We start from the raw sequence: 12749 nt of genomic DNA on the forward strand, positions 1-12749 counted from the left end.
TTTTTTACATAGATAGGTATTTAAATTTTACATGTTAATTATTATTATTAGACTTATATTTCAAGTGTTATTTCTGTAGGTACCAAAATAATTAATAATTATAATAATAAGCTGATCATTATTTATCGCTGTAAATTATAAAAGAACAATATTCTGCCTTTCCTTCTAACTTTAAAAATTCAATACATTGTCACGGACATACATAAATGTAGGTCCTTACGACCATCACTACATAGGGAGACCCCATAAATCATAAATAGTAGAAATTAAGGAAATGATATAGAAAGGAATCATTAAAATAATTAGAAAAACACTGTCTCCTTTGGAAGTAGCTACTCCACCGAAAGAAAAATTAAAAGAATAAAAAGTTATTAGAGAAAACATTAAAAAATATAGATAAAGAAATAAACTCAACAAAAAGCATAGGAACTAGAAGTCAAGTAGACATAAAGCATATAGAATTAAAATTTGAAAGAAAATCTAGGGAAATAATTGCAGACTCAAAGGAAATAATTAATAAAACAAATTTCTCGTTAGAAGAAACAATAAAAATTGTACCAAAATGTAAAACAGAACAGGATATTTTTAATTTCATAACTGCATGTGATTTAGCGGTAAGCACAGTAGATGAAAAACGTGTACCATTTTTAATAAAATATATTACGACTAGAATAAAAGGGAAAGTATTGGAATTAATAAAATATAGAGATATAAGAAAATGGGCATACGTAAAAAAATATTTAACGGACTCTTTCGAAGCTCAACACACAGCATCATCGCTGCAAGTAGAATTTAAATAAAAGCATTAATAACTTATATAATAGAGTAGAAAATTTATATTATAAATTGTGCAATGCAAGTATAATAGGGAAACAAAAATCAGAAATACAACCAATTTATGATACTTTTAAAGATTTAACTTTATCAGCCTATATTACGCGATTAATTAAACCATTATGGTTAAAACTAGAAATCCAGACTCACTTGAATTAGCAAAACAAATCGCAAAAAATAAAGTTAGAATATAAAACAGAAAAAGAAACATATGAAAGAATAAATATAAATAAAAATAATAATTACATTAATAATTTCAATAATAATAATAATTACAATAGTTACAATAAACAAAATTCATATTAAAATAATAATAACAGAATGGTAGGAAGAAATAATATTATAATAAAAATATTAAACGTTGTTTTATTTGCAACCGAACAAATCATTAGGCAAATGAGTGTTGAATTTAATCAAATAACAGCTATAATAATAGACCGCCGAATAAAAATAATTACACGCGACCAGTCACTAATTATAACTCTACAATAAACACTTATAATTTCTGTAAGAAAAACGGGCATATCGAAAGTGAATGTTTCACTAAACAAAATGGAACAAACGTAATGATGAAAATAATCAGAATAATTCGGAAAACGAGTCGGGATCGAATATGGTTCGTGGAGCACATTCGATAACCCAAATAAAAGCCGCGGAACTACCTATCAATATTGCTTCCACATCGTCTCAGATATAAAAAATAAACACATAGAATGTTTTTCAACTGCTAGTAAAACTAATACTTTAAAATTGCTAGTAGATACTGGGAGTGAAATAAGTTTAAGGCCCCTGCAAACCCTATTAATTTTTCATCAAAACGACCTTAGCGACTGACAAAAATTAAAGTACTTCTAGTGGTTCGATTTAAAAAATGTAAAGATGTTTGAATTGGTCAATAAGTCTACTTTGCATCAGTCGGAGCATATTTTTTATATTTTAGATATTTTTTAATATATTCAATATTAAAAATGTACAAATTTTTTAAAATGTAAAATATTTATTCTCGTCAAGCATTTGTTAAAATTGAAAAAGTGCTCCGACCGATGCAAAGTAAACTTGTTTACCAACTCAAACATCTTTACATTTTTTAAATCGAACCAATAGATTTTAATTTTTGTCAGTGCGACAGCTATTTTACGTTCATAAATTGGTTTTGAATATTTTAATCTAATAGCTTAAAGTGACATGTGCATGTGCGGCGTGCCGCGTGCGTAATATATTTAGCCGACCGGCGGGCGGCGACCACTACACTAATCGTTTTCGTTATCGGTATTTCTATGAATGACGATAAATTATTGACAAAAATACTAAATATGTTGGTAGATTACGGATTATACGATGAGCATAAACATTATTTTGTTTTATTTTATGATCGTTGCCCTGAGTATACGGAAATGTTGTAATTTTCAGTTGCTTTTAGGAATAGCATATACTTCACCTTAATTTTTAATACTGTATTTCAAATGGGGGGGGGTTCTGACCCCCAAAACCCTCCCCAATGGATACGTCACTGACTGGTTACATAAATAATCCAGAGTTAGGCGCACAAAATACAAGTAGCATCAATCAAAAATTCCAAGGTGAATCGCATAGGACCAGTGGATTAGCATTCACTAGGGTCGGGTCAACTATGAGAAATGGGGTATATAAGAGAGTCTCGAACAGACCAATATTCAGATGTGTTTTAGTCCGATCTTAGCAAGCACCTTCACGTCAGTTTAATTGTTAATTTAATTAAATATTTGTACTTAGAAATAATTTCAGTTGATAAATGTTTTTGGACTTAGAATAATTTTGTCAATAAATAGTAAATATTTAAAGTCTAGTAATTATTTAATAAACCTATCCTCTCATATTCACTCTTCAACGGTTGAACTGATGGCACGCAAAAATATATCCAAATCTTCGTCCATCATTCTTAACTTTTCGTTTTACTGGTAAGTTAAATAAAAATACTTTAGAAAAAAATAAACATTAACAAATAAAAAGATAATGTTGTTTTGGTTTATCAATAGTAATCACTGTCGAAAATCTAGCATTCGACTAGGTTTTGACGGTCGAAGTAAAACATCGAACAGAACAATCGAAACAACAGTTGAAAACAATTTAAGAATACATATATGTATACTATATAGTATACTCGTATATTGGTGAAAATCAAAACCAATACTATTTTCAACTGAACGGCGATCGAAAACAGTTTTCGATTGCTTTGAGAATAGGCCCCCAGTTCAGTCGGTTATTATTCAACGTTGTTTTTGCGTCTCGCAACCACACAACGTCGAATCATACGTAAAACGTCGTACTCGTATACTCGTATTTTGTAACATTGTGTAATGCCGAAAGTACAACATTCTACGAGTAGCCGACTGCAAAATTTTGTTTCAGAGTTTAAAGATACATTTAAATCCGATGGACATGTTTTATTTTGTGTACTACTCGTATGTGGTCATTTTTTTTTTTTAATGCATATTAATGCATATTATAATGCATATTTTAAGAATTTAAGAAGCATATTTGTGTATTTTTTAGAGCTTAGTCCCTAAGTCTAGTCATGCCATTTTGTAGGTAATAACTAGAGTTGGGATGTTTATGGCTTGGCATATTTTTTTCGTTTAACCAGAATTATACCCAAACATGATATAAATTCGATTCGTGAAATTTCGATTACAGATATGCAAACTTATTTTGCATATTTTACATTTTTGAACATATAAATGCAAATATCGATTGTTTTTAGATTAAGTGAAATAATACTATTATAATTAAGTATAATATTTAAAATTGTCCATATTATAATAAATTATTAATCATTCTTTAAACTTCTTATTGTATCGTTGAAGGCCCTTCAAGTTTGAAAATATCAGCAAAATTATTGTTGTACAGTGTAATCCTAATATTAAAGTACTTGACCTATGTAAAATTTAACTCAAATAGATCGAAAAAGAATTAATATATTTTATCATATATATCAGCTGTGTTTTTTGTAATAAAGTAGTTTTAAATACACATTTGTATATAAATTCGAGTATGTATTAGTTATTATTAGTAACTATTATTTTGCATATATTTGTCGAAAAAATAGGTATATTTAATACATTTTATGGCATATAATTGTATATTTTGACATTTTATAGTGCATATTATTATGAAATTTTGGTTATTAACATTCGAGCTCTAGTTATAACCTAAAAATAATCTATTTGATATCGAATTGTTTAAAATTCAAATTTACCGCTTAAAATATTAATAAATCTTTATCATCTATAGGTGTGTTCAGGCTGGACGATTACACGTTTACAACGCATTTACAACACATACTCACATTCACGCTAATGAACCGTTTCACTATAGAAAATAAACGCATATAATCTCTTTGTTTAATGACAAGTGGAATGTGTGTTTGCCTTCCGTGAACGCTAGACTGTGTTTACTGTTATCAAAAAGTTTAATTGATAACAATTGAAATTGTTCATGTCATTGTTCCTAATAATATTTCTAGCGCATACGCACAATCAGTGGTGTATTCCTGTATTTATTTTTTTTTGTATAATTTGTAGATTACAATTTCACATTTTTTATTGAAAAATTATTAGGGATTAATTTCTATTATATTTCATTATTCCTGTTATAAAATATTACATATTTTGCATATTTATTTTAGTAAGTACATTTTACAATGAAGCGCAGAAGAACCGAGTCTGAAGGGGATAATTCATCAGATACGCCTACGTATATTATTGTAAGTTATCTTCATATTCTTAAGTAACAAAAATAATCTTTATTTTGATTTTGTTTAGAGAGGCACTCCTGAAGGTATTCTGAGAAGAATTCAAAATGTTTATGCCAACAGACTATTAACTGATGTTACTCTTGTGGTGGAAGGAGTTTCATATCCTGCACACGGCTTCATATTGTGTTTATCTAGCGATGTATTTGAGGTGATTTTATAATGATTTTTTTTTTTTTTTTTAATAATTGAATTTAATTACATCATTTAATTTATTTATAGACTATGTTGATGAATTATAAACGGAGTGATTCACATCAAGGTGTCATTGAATTACAAGAAATTCCACAATGTGTTGATGTATTTCCAGTTTTTCTTCAATATTTGTATACTGGTGAAATAACAGTTGATTTTGATATTATTATTCCGATATTGATGTTAGCTGTTAAATATAATGTTGAGGTATATAATATTTAATAAAATGTATTAAATATATGGATAATAATTTGTCTTATATATTTATTCTAGAATCTTACCGAGTTTTGTATTAACTACATGTGTAAGATTTTAACTGAAGCTGCTAAGAATGGTCTAATAGTAACTTGGTTTCAATATTTACTGTCATTAAATCATCCGAAGAAGGTCAATGTAAGTATAATTTTCCTTAATTAGATTAATAGAAATTATTATGCCAATATTAAATATAATATTATGAAATCTCAGATTTGCCAATTTGTAGTTGAGATACTTAGTTGAAGCATACAGGATTTTTCTTAAAAAATATATAAGGATAAAATAATATGGGAAACATAAGACATTGAGGTATCAGTGTAAGGTTGTAAAAAAAGTGTATTATATTAGAAATAAAAAAGATTAAATAAAGAATAACCTATATGCATATAACTTCAAAATAAATATGAATAAAATAAATTGATAAATTATAATCAAATAAGATTAACAGTTACTGCCCGATGAATTATTTTCATCTATCATATGCTTGTTACTTATATATTAGTCCTTGAAAAAACTATACTTAATATATAATGTAAATTTTCACATAAAAAAAAAGAAAATAATATTAAATCAAAATCAAAAATAAATCATAAGATAAATGAATAAACAATGCCAAAAATAAATTTCAAACCAGGTTATTTGGTGATCAAAATAGGAATGTCATAGTTCAGAGTTGTTTTATTTTAATTCATGATTTCATGACGGAATTGCATAATAGGGTTCTTACTTAATGCTCAAATAAAAATTGGTCAGTGCAAAATTCAATGCTTAGCATTGTAATGAGTTCTTGTAACTACTTTTTGTATAATAATAATAGTAGTATGACAATGATTTTGACACTTCACAATAATAAAATTAGAATATATTACCTTAAATATTTTATTGCGTGACAGTGTTCAATACTTCCAAATTCCAAAAAAGAATATATAAGAGGTCAACATAAATTATTTTATTGGGCATGAATCGATATAAGGTTTAATAAAAGAATATATACAAATTGTATGTAGTAAAGTATATTTAATTTAATTTATATAATTTTGTATTAATTTAGATTTGAATGTATATTTTATATTTTATTATTATATTTTATTTTATATTTTATATTTATAAGCAATTCTAATGTAATGAATTGATGTATTTATTTTTTTAAACTATTTATTTTAAGAGCTTTCTATCAAAAAAATGTTAGATAAACAATTATAGAAAGATTTGTAAAAAGCATATCAATAACACAATAACACACACATATATATATATATATATATATATATATATATATATATATTATTAAATTAATTAATACAGATAAATGTGTTTGAAACTTAATGATTAACAAAAAATGATAATACGTATAACAAATAAAGATAATTGATATTTTATTTCGTATATTAATGAAAATTTTGTTATAATAGGGAATGGGATGGATTGGTAAGATTAAGGTATTATTGTTGAAGAGTATGGAATGTTGGCTGAGTTGTTGGTTTTTAAGTTTATTGCTTATATATAACGGAGACAAGCTTTGGGTTGGACCACAAACTTAATTAATTCTATAGTTCATGAAATGGATATATTATATATAAGCTGTAGAAAAACTTGAACTGAAGACTTAATTTACAGAGGTTATTGAAAAGAGTACAATTTCCACTACATTTAATACAGCGTAAACAAATGTAAATAGTTTTTAGTGTTCAAGGAAGTTTGACAGTTGGTTTATTGAAGAAAATAATATATGGTAATTTGATTTCAATATGTGTGTAGAAACTGGTCTTATTTTAGTATATTATTTTTTAGTTTGCTTAAAATAAAAGCAATTTTACTTTTGTTATAAAGGTATTTAATATTTATCTTTAATGATATATACTGAAACAAAAAATCATATACATTTTTCCAATGTAATATGATTTATTAAAATTTATATTTTCCAGCTTTGTATTAATTTAACTTAAATAAATTGTCATAATTGTTTAACTGTTACAGGCCGCATATTTTTGTAAAATATGGCAAGATAATGATTGTATAAAATTCAAGCCACCATTGAATAAATTCTTTAAAGTAAAAATATTATTAATTTATTTTAAGAAATATAATGAGTTTCTTAAAGTCTTCTTCTTTTCTTGCAATTGAAGTAGAATCACAGATTATATAAATTAGTGATGATTAAAATTAGCAGTCACTGCTACTTTCACAGTGATCCAATAAATAGCAGTAGCAGTGACTGCTACTCATACATAAAATAACAGTGATTTTAACACACTGTGATGATATCACAAATCTGTTGTTGTTCAACTGTGAAAAATATTTAACACTGTGCTTTATGAAATAGTGATATGTGACAATTGCTTGTTGCTACTTGCTACTATAGTACTATATAATTGTGTGCATTATATTGTCACAGTGTAGATAAATTGATGTTAAGACTGTAGATACTAAAAATAGTGGAAAGTGGAAGTAGTTTACTACATAGAGCATAGTTTACTAATAATAAATAATTATAACATGGATTGAAATACAATGTAATATTTATATTAATAGATAATATATTTTAAATAAAATACCATTCATTAAAATTACACACATTAAAACAAACAAATTCGTGATTTTAGATAGATATTTATTAATATTATGTCACATTTACATAAGGTAAATATTTTCTGATATCACGATTAAATAGTAAATAAAGTAGTTTTCTAACTTCATGGATTACTGTGATAGTGTAAAGTAAATATGCCATAGGTACGTGAATAATAGAAAGTAGCAGTTAGAGTAGCAATCACTGTTATTTTCACTGTGATTTTTTTTTTTATCACAGTAGTAATATCACAGTGTGATAAATATTTTTCACATTTTACAATTTAGATTGTATCATAGGGAGTGCACCATCTGTATTCATATAATCTGTGGTAGAATCTAATTGCGCTTTCTTCGATATTATATGTTATTGGCTAGCCATCAAATTTCTCATAAAGTCATTTGCTCAGTCAGACCATTTTTTATTTTATACTACTTATATTACTACTCACTATTCCTTACTTGGAAGTGTGTTCCCTAATTTACACCTATGCCATCAATTATAGTGAATTTTCTATCAAACCTAAATATTCATTGAATAACAAAAAAAGCTATTAAAAAAAAAAAGTTTAATTTATTGAAAAGTCATAACATTTTGGTCAAAATAAAATAGGTTGGTTTTTTTTTTTTTTTAATTAAATAATTTAAGAAATATTTATTATTTGGTTATTAAAAATTTCATGAATCAAGTTTTTTTTTTTTAATTTTTAAATTATACTGATGAAATTTCGATAATATTTCATACTATTGAAATTTAATTCTGATAGTCAAATATCTCTCATAATAAAAAATTTTATTTTGTTAATTTATACAGAAGTATCAAGTGTTGGTAAACTTACAGATATACTGTAGTAGCTTTTAATAATAATCATATTTATAAATCATTAATGTACACCAATTTCTATAGTACTTTTAATGATTATTTTACTATTATAGGCTTGCAAAAATTTTATAAAATGGAATATTGATAAGTGTGTAGACTGTTTCAATACATTTCAATGTGATGTTCTTGTTGGACTATTACAACAATCTGATCTCGTTGTAGATGATGAAATACAATTATTTAAGTAAATATCTTAATGTTCAATATAGATTTATAAAACTTAAATAATATTTTATTTATAGATATGTTGAGGGTTGGATAAATTACCAGGCTGAAAAAAAATTGATTGAGTGTAACGATTCTGATACAGTTAAAGAATACAAGATATCCTTGATAGAAAATGTTATGTCTTATATTAGATATCCAATGATTCCTCCTCGAAGGTTACCTATATTGTTTATGGAACCTATTCTCAAAGAGCATGGACATTTTTTTATTGATAAAATGACTGAAACAATGTATTATAATATGATAAAAATAGGTATGGTATTTGAAATTATATTATTAACTTTTATATATTGTATTATTTTGTATTATATATTATATTGTATCTTTTAATTTATTTCTTTCTTCAAGAAAAACAAACAAGTGCTGATTATATACTAGCCTGTACACCAAGATTGTACACCTGTTCCCAGTGGGGAGGTGAATTTAGAGTATATAGTTATACACTTGATACCTTACTACCACTTACAAAAGAAATTACTACTAACAGATATTTGTTTGAACGATCCGAAGAAATGCCTGAAAAGGCACAATGGGTAAGTAAAATTGAATAAAATGTATTAATTTCAAATTAAAATGTTTTGTTTTGAATAGAATGTTGAATTGTTCTTGAATGGATTATGGTATGATAAAGCATTATGGACTTCTGGTAGTGATTCTCTTGAATTGCCAGAGGTAATACTAAAAAAAGTGCGAGCAACAATTGAGCTGAAATTAAGAGAATATGAAAAAAAAGTTTCATTTTATGCCCGTGTTGCCATTCTAGTGTATGGTCGCCAGATAGCTATAACTCATGTTGTTTCAGTTGTACAAAAAGTTGTGTTGTTTACCGAAGACCAACTTAAAATAACCATTGATGATTTTATGGACTATGAAGAACTTCATAGAGTAGGCGCTCAGGAGGCTTACTCACAATTTGGATACTATACCTTTGGAGCATTAAAAGTCCATATTGTAATTACTCCTGTTGCATTAGGAGTAACTGATATTCAAAATATTGCTATCGGAATACAACATGTACACTTTCAAATAGTTTAATATAATCAATGTAATTTAAGATTTTATTTATATGTTTTGATTTTTTTTCTAAATATTTCTGTAATCACTTTTCAATATCCATTAATTGTGTTGATTAATCTTACTAAACGTTTGCTTGAATAATTGTGTTTCGAAGTATTGAAAAAGTACAATATGATAAATGATGAATTAACCATATACAACTGGACAAATTTTTAAATTCATTGACATTTATCAATGTTTTATAAATTATATTATTGATATTAAATTGAATAATTTAGATCAAATAATTAATATAAATAAATCATAATTTATATATACTATAAGATAACATGGTTCCATTTGTTTGTTTAAAATAATCGTATAAAAAATTATAATTTTATCAGTCATGTATTCTATAATTTATTTATTACTTATTGGATCATTGGTTTTAAATTAAATAATAAAAAGTATGTTTGAAAGATTTTGATTTATTCTACCATATTCAAATAATTTATTTACGGTAGTAATTTAAATAAATATGCTATTAAAAAATTAAATAGTTAAAATAATAATTAAAAACCATCAATTTTAAAATTTGTGCTTCACTTTCCCTCAGAATTTTATTTGATAACTCTGCATTAATTAATTATTAACCAAATTATATCTTTTAATGATAGTTTATTAAGGTGGGAACTTTGAATTCTTATTTTTCTTAAACTGAATTAAGTTTAAAATGTATAAGTTTATAAATTCAATTGAGATTAATTATGTTTAATTTTTACATTTTTGATTGGCAAAATCAAAGAATAGTTTAATTTAATATAAGGTACAATTAAATAAAAACAAAATGATTCAGTACTAGACTCAATGTTTACTTTAAAGAGGTTAATTATGATTATTTTATTTAAAAAATATTTGCTATAAAATTAAAGATAATTAAACAAGATAATATTAACAAGATTAACAAGATAATCACAAAGATAATTAAAAGTTATATCAAGTTAGTGAGATTATTGCTATACCAATCAATTACTTGCTGAATTAATTTTGGTTATTTTATTCTTATTTAACTTACAATTAAATTGAAAAATTTTACATTTTAGCAATTATGTAAAAAAAGGTTCCCGAACCTTTTAGTTGTGCTGACCATCAATATTCGTAAAGTTTAAGTTTTTTGAAAATAGAACTGACATAAAATACAAATGTTTTTTTATTAGATTATCAGATGATTTTGCATGTATTTAATCTTTATGTCATGAAGCATAAGTATATACATTTTAATTTTAATGAAGTTTGTAGTATACTCTTAATTATAAATTTATTGTATTAGATTAAAATTATTAGATAAATTAGATAGTATTAGATAGTATTAAATAAAAGTATATTCTTAATTATAAATTTATTGTATTAAATATTAAATAATAAGTTTTGTAATTTTATTTTTATTCTGTAATTCATTCGATAAATTAATATTATAATTAATTTTATTCTTCTTTCTGCTAATCTAATTTGTGTTAAAAATAATAATATAGCTGCAATTAAAAAAATAGTAAAGTAAAATTTGTTAGGTATATTAATGTTTTAATGTTTCAGAAGCATTTTATTTATCAGATTTTAATTTATTATCAACAGATGTTGGTGCTTTATTATCGACTTGGATGTTTTATTGACTAATCAAACTTAAAACCATACTATTGTACTTCTAAGTGATATTAACTGTAAATGTTTTTTGCAATTATCAGTCAGTACAGCATCAATCACAACACTAAGTCGTGATTTATATCTAAAATCTTAATTTTATTTTATACTTGAGGTTTTTTTTATTATTATTATTTTATCATAATTTATAGTAAATATTTCTACCTATTTACTACCTATGTCCTACATAATTTTGTAAATAAATAAATTATTGTGCTTATTATAAAATATATATTGTTAGTATTTATTCAATTTCTGTAATCTTAGTAGGTGTCGGTATGTGTATTCTGTAGTAAGTAGTATGATAAAAACATCAATTTTAACCCTCATTTATATAATGTTAGGTAGGTAGTTAGGTTAAGGCTTCAGTATCCCAATATTCCAGTGTGCATGGACTAGGTTCGAATCCAACCATCCTTTCGCTATCACATCATCATGCATTTTTTTCGTTTATTTATAATTCAGGGGACATCTATGCAACATTACTGAAATGTTACGATTCTGTTAGATGTGTGATATTTATGAATTGTTGCAGGGACGTCACAATTTGATGTTAATGTAACGTCTCATATAAGATATCATTGTGGTAAAAATACGGTCCCGGGAATGTTATTCATACGTATAGGGAACGCAATTTGTGATGTTCCGTCTTTCAGCAAAACATCCCAGAAACATAGGAGGGACATTATTTTGCACAGTGGGTACAATGCATTATATTATAATATTAAATATATTTTACACAACTACAAAAGAAATACCTATTCAAGTAAATAATATAAATTGAAATACACGTTTAAAGAGAAATATTTTACATTGAACAATCCGTAAAATAAATATACAGTCGAGTCGCGATAACTCGAACCTCGATGACTCGAAAAACTTGACAACTCGAATTGTGTTTTATTTCCCTAAAAAATTCTTCCCCTATAAATTAGTTAGATATCTCGAATAATACATATCTTGAAGTGAATTTTTTTCTTCCTTCAACTTCGAGTTATCGCGACTTGACTGTATTTTATAAAGTATGATGATGAATTATTTCACAAGATAAATAAATGTATATAAATAAAAAAAACAATAACAAATTCATAATACAAAGTAAAATTTATTTATTATACAATGAATGGCGTAAAGATGTCACTATAGCTTTATTGTCCGTTATTTGAATGAATATACATTTATATTTTATTTCATTTAAATTTATAGAAAAATTATTTGATATAAGGTTGTATCCACTATTTGATAATCTATTATTTTAGAGTCTATAGTTCTTATAAATAAGGAAGTTGATTTAATAAA

General features: G+C 25.2%; 1 protein-coding gene across 1 annotated transcript; it reads left to right on the plus strand.

The window, feature by feature from the left end:
• The first annotated feature begins 4440 nt into the window (after window positions 1-4440).
• On the plus strand, window positions 4441-9797 carry LOC112682947 (BTB/POZ domain-containing protein 17-like). Its single transcript, XM_025553736.1, has 9 exons — window positions 4441-4576; window positions 4635-4775; window positions 4847-5026; window positions 5093-5212; window positions 7055-7129; window positions 8582-8712; window positions 8771-9009; window positions 9105-9289; window positions 9348-9797. Exons 1-9 carry the CDS (start codon window positions 4514-4516, stop codon window positions 9789-9791), a joined length of 1578 nt encoding a protein of 525 aa, XP_025409521.1. The 5' UTR covers window positions 4441-4513; the 3' UTR covers window positions 9792-9797.
• Window positions 9798-12749: the final 2952 nt, after the last annotated feature.

The sequence above is a fragment of the Sipha flava genome, unplaced genomic scaffold (genome assembly GCF_003268045.1).
Source record: "Sipha flava isolate LNK unplaced genomic scaffold, YSA_version1 216_pilon_pilon, whole genome shotgun sequence".
NCBI classification, from domain to species: domain Eukaryota; kingdom Metazoa; phylum Arthropoda; class Insecta; order Hemiptera; family Aphididae; genus Sipha; species Sipha flava.

Coding starts and splice junctions, on each gene's coding strand:
- LOC112682947 (XM_025553736.1), top strand. CDS start 4,514: ATGAAGCGCAGAAGAACCGAGTCTGAAGGGGATAATTCATCAGATACG. Junction 5,213..7,054: donor ATCATCCGAAGAAGGTCAAT/GTAAGTATAATT, acceptor TAACTGTTACAG/GCCGCATATTTTTGTAAAAT. Junction 9,290..9,347: donor TGCCTGAAAAGGCACAATGG/GTAAGTAAAATT, acceptor TGTTTTGAATAG/AATGTTGAATTGTTCTTGAA.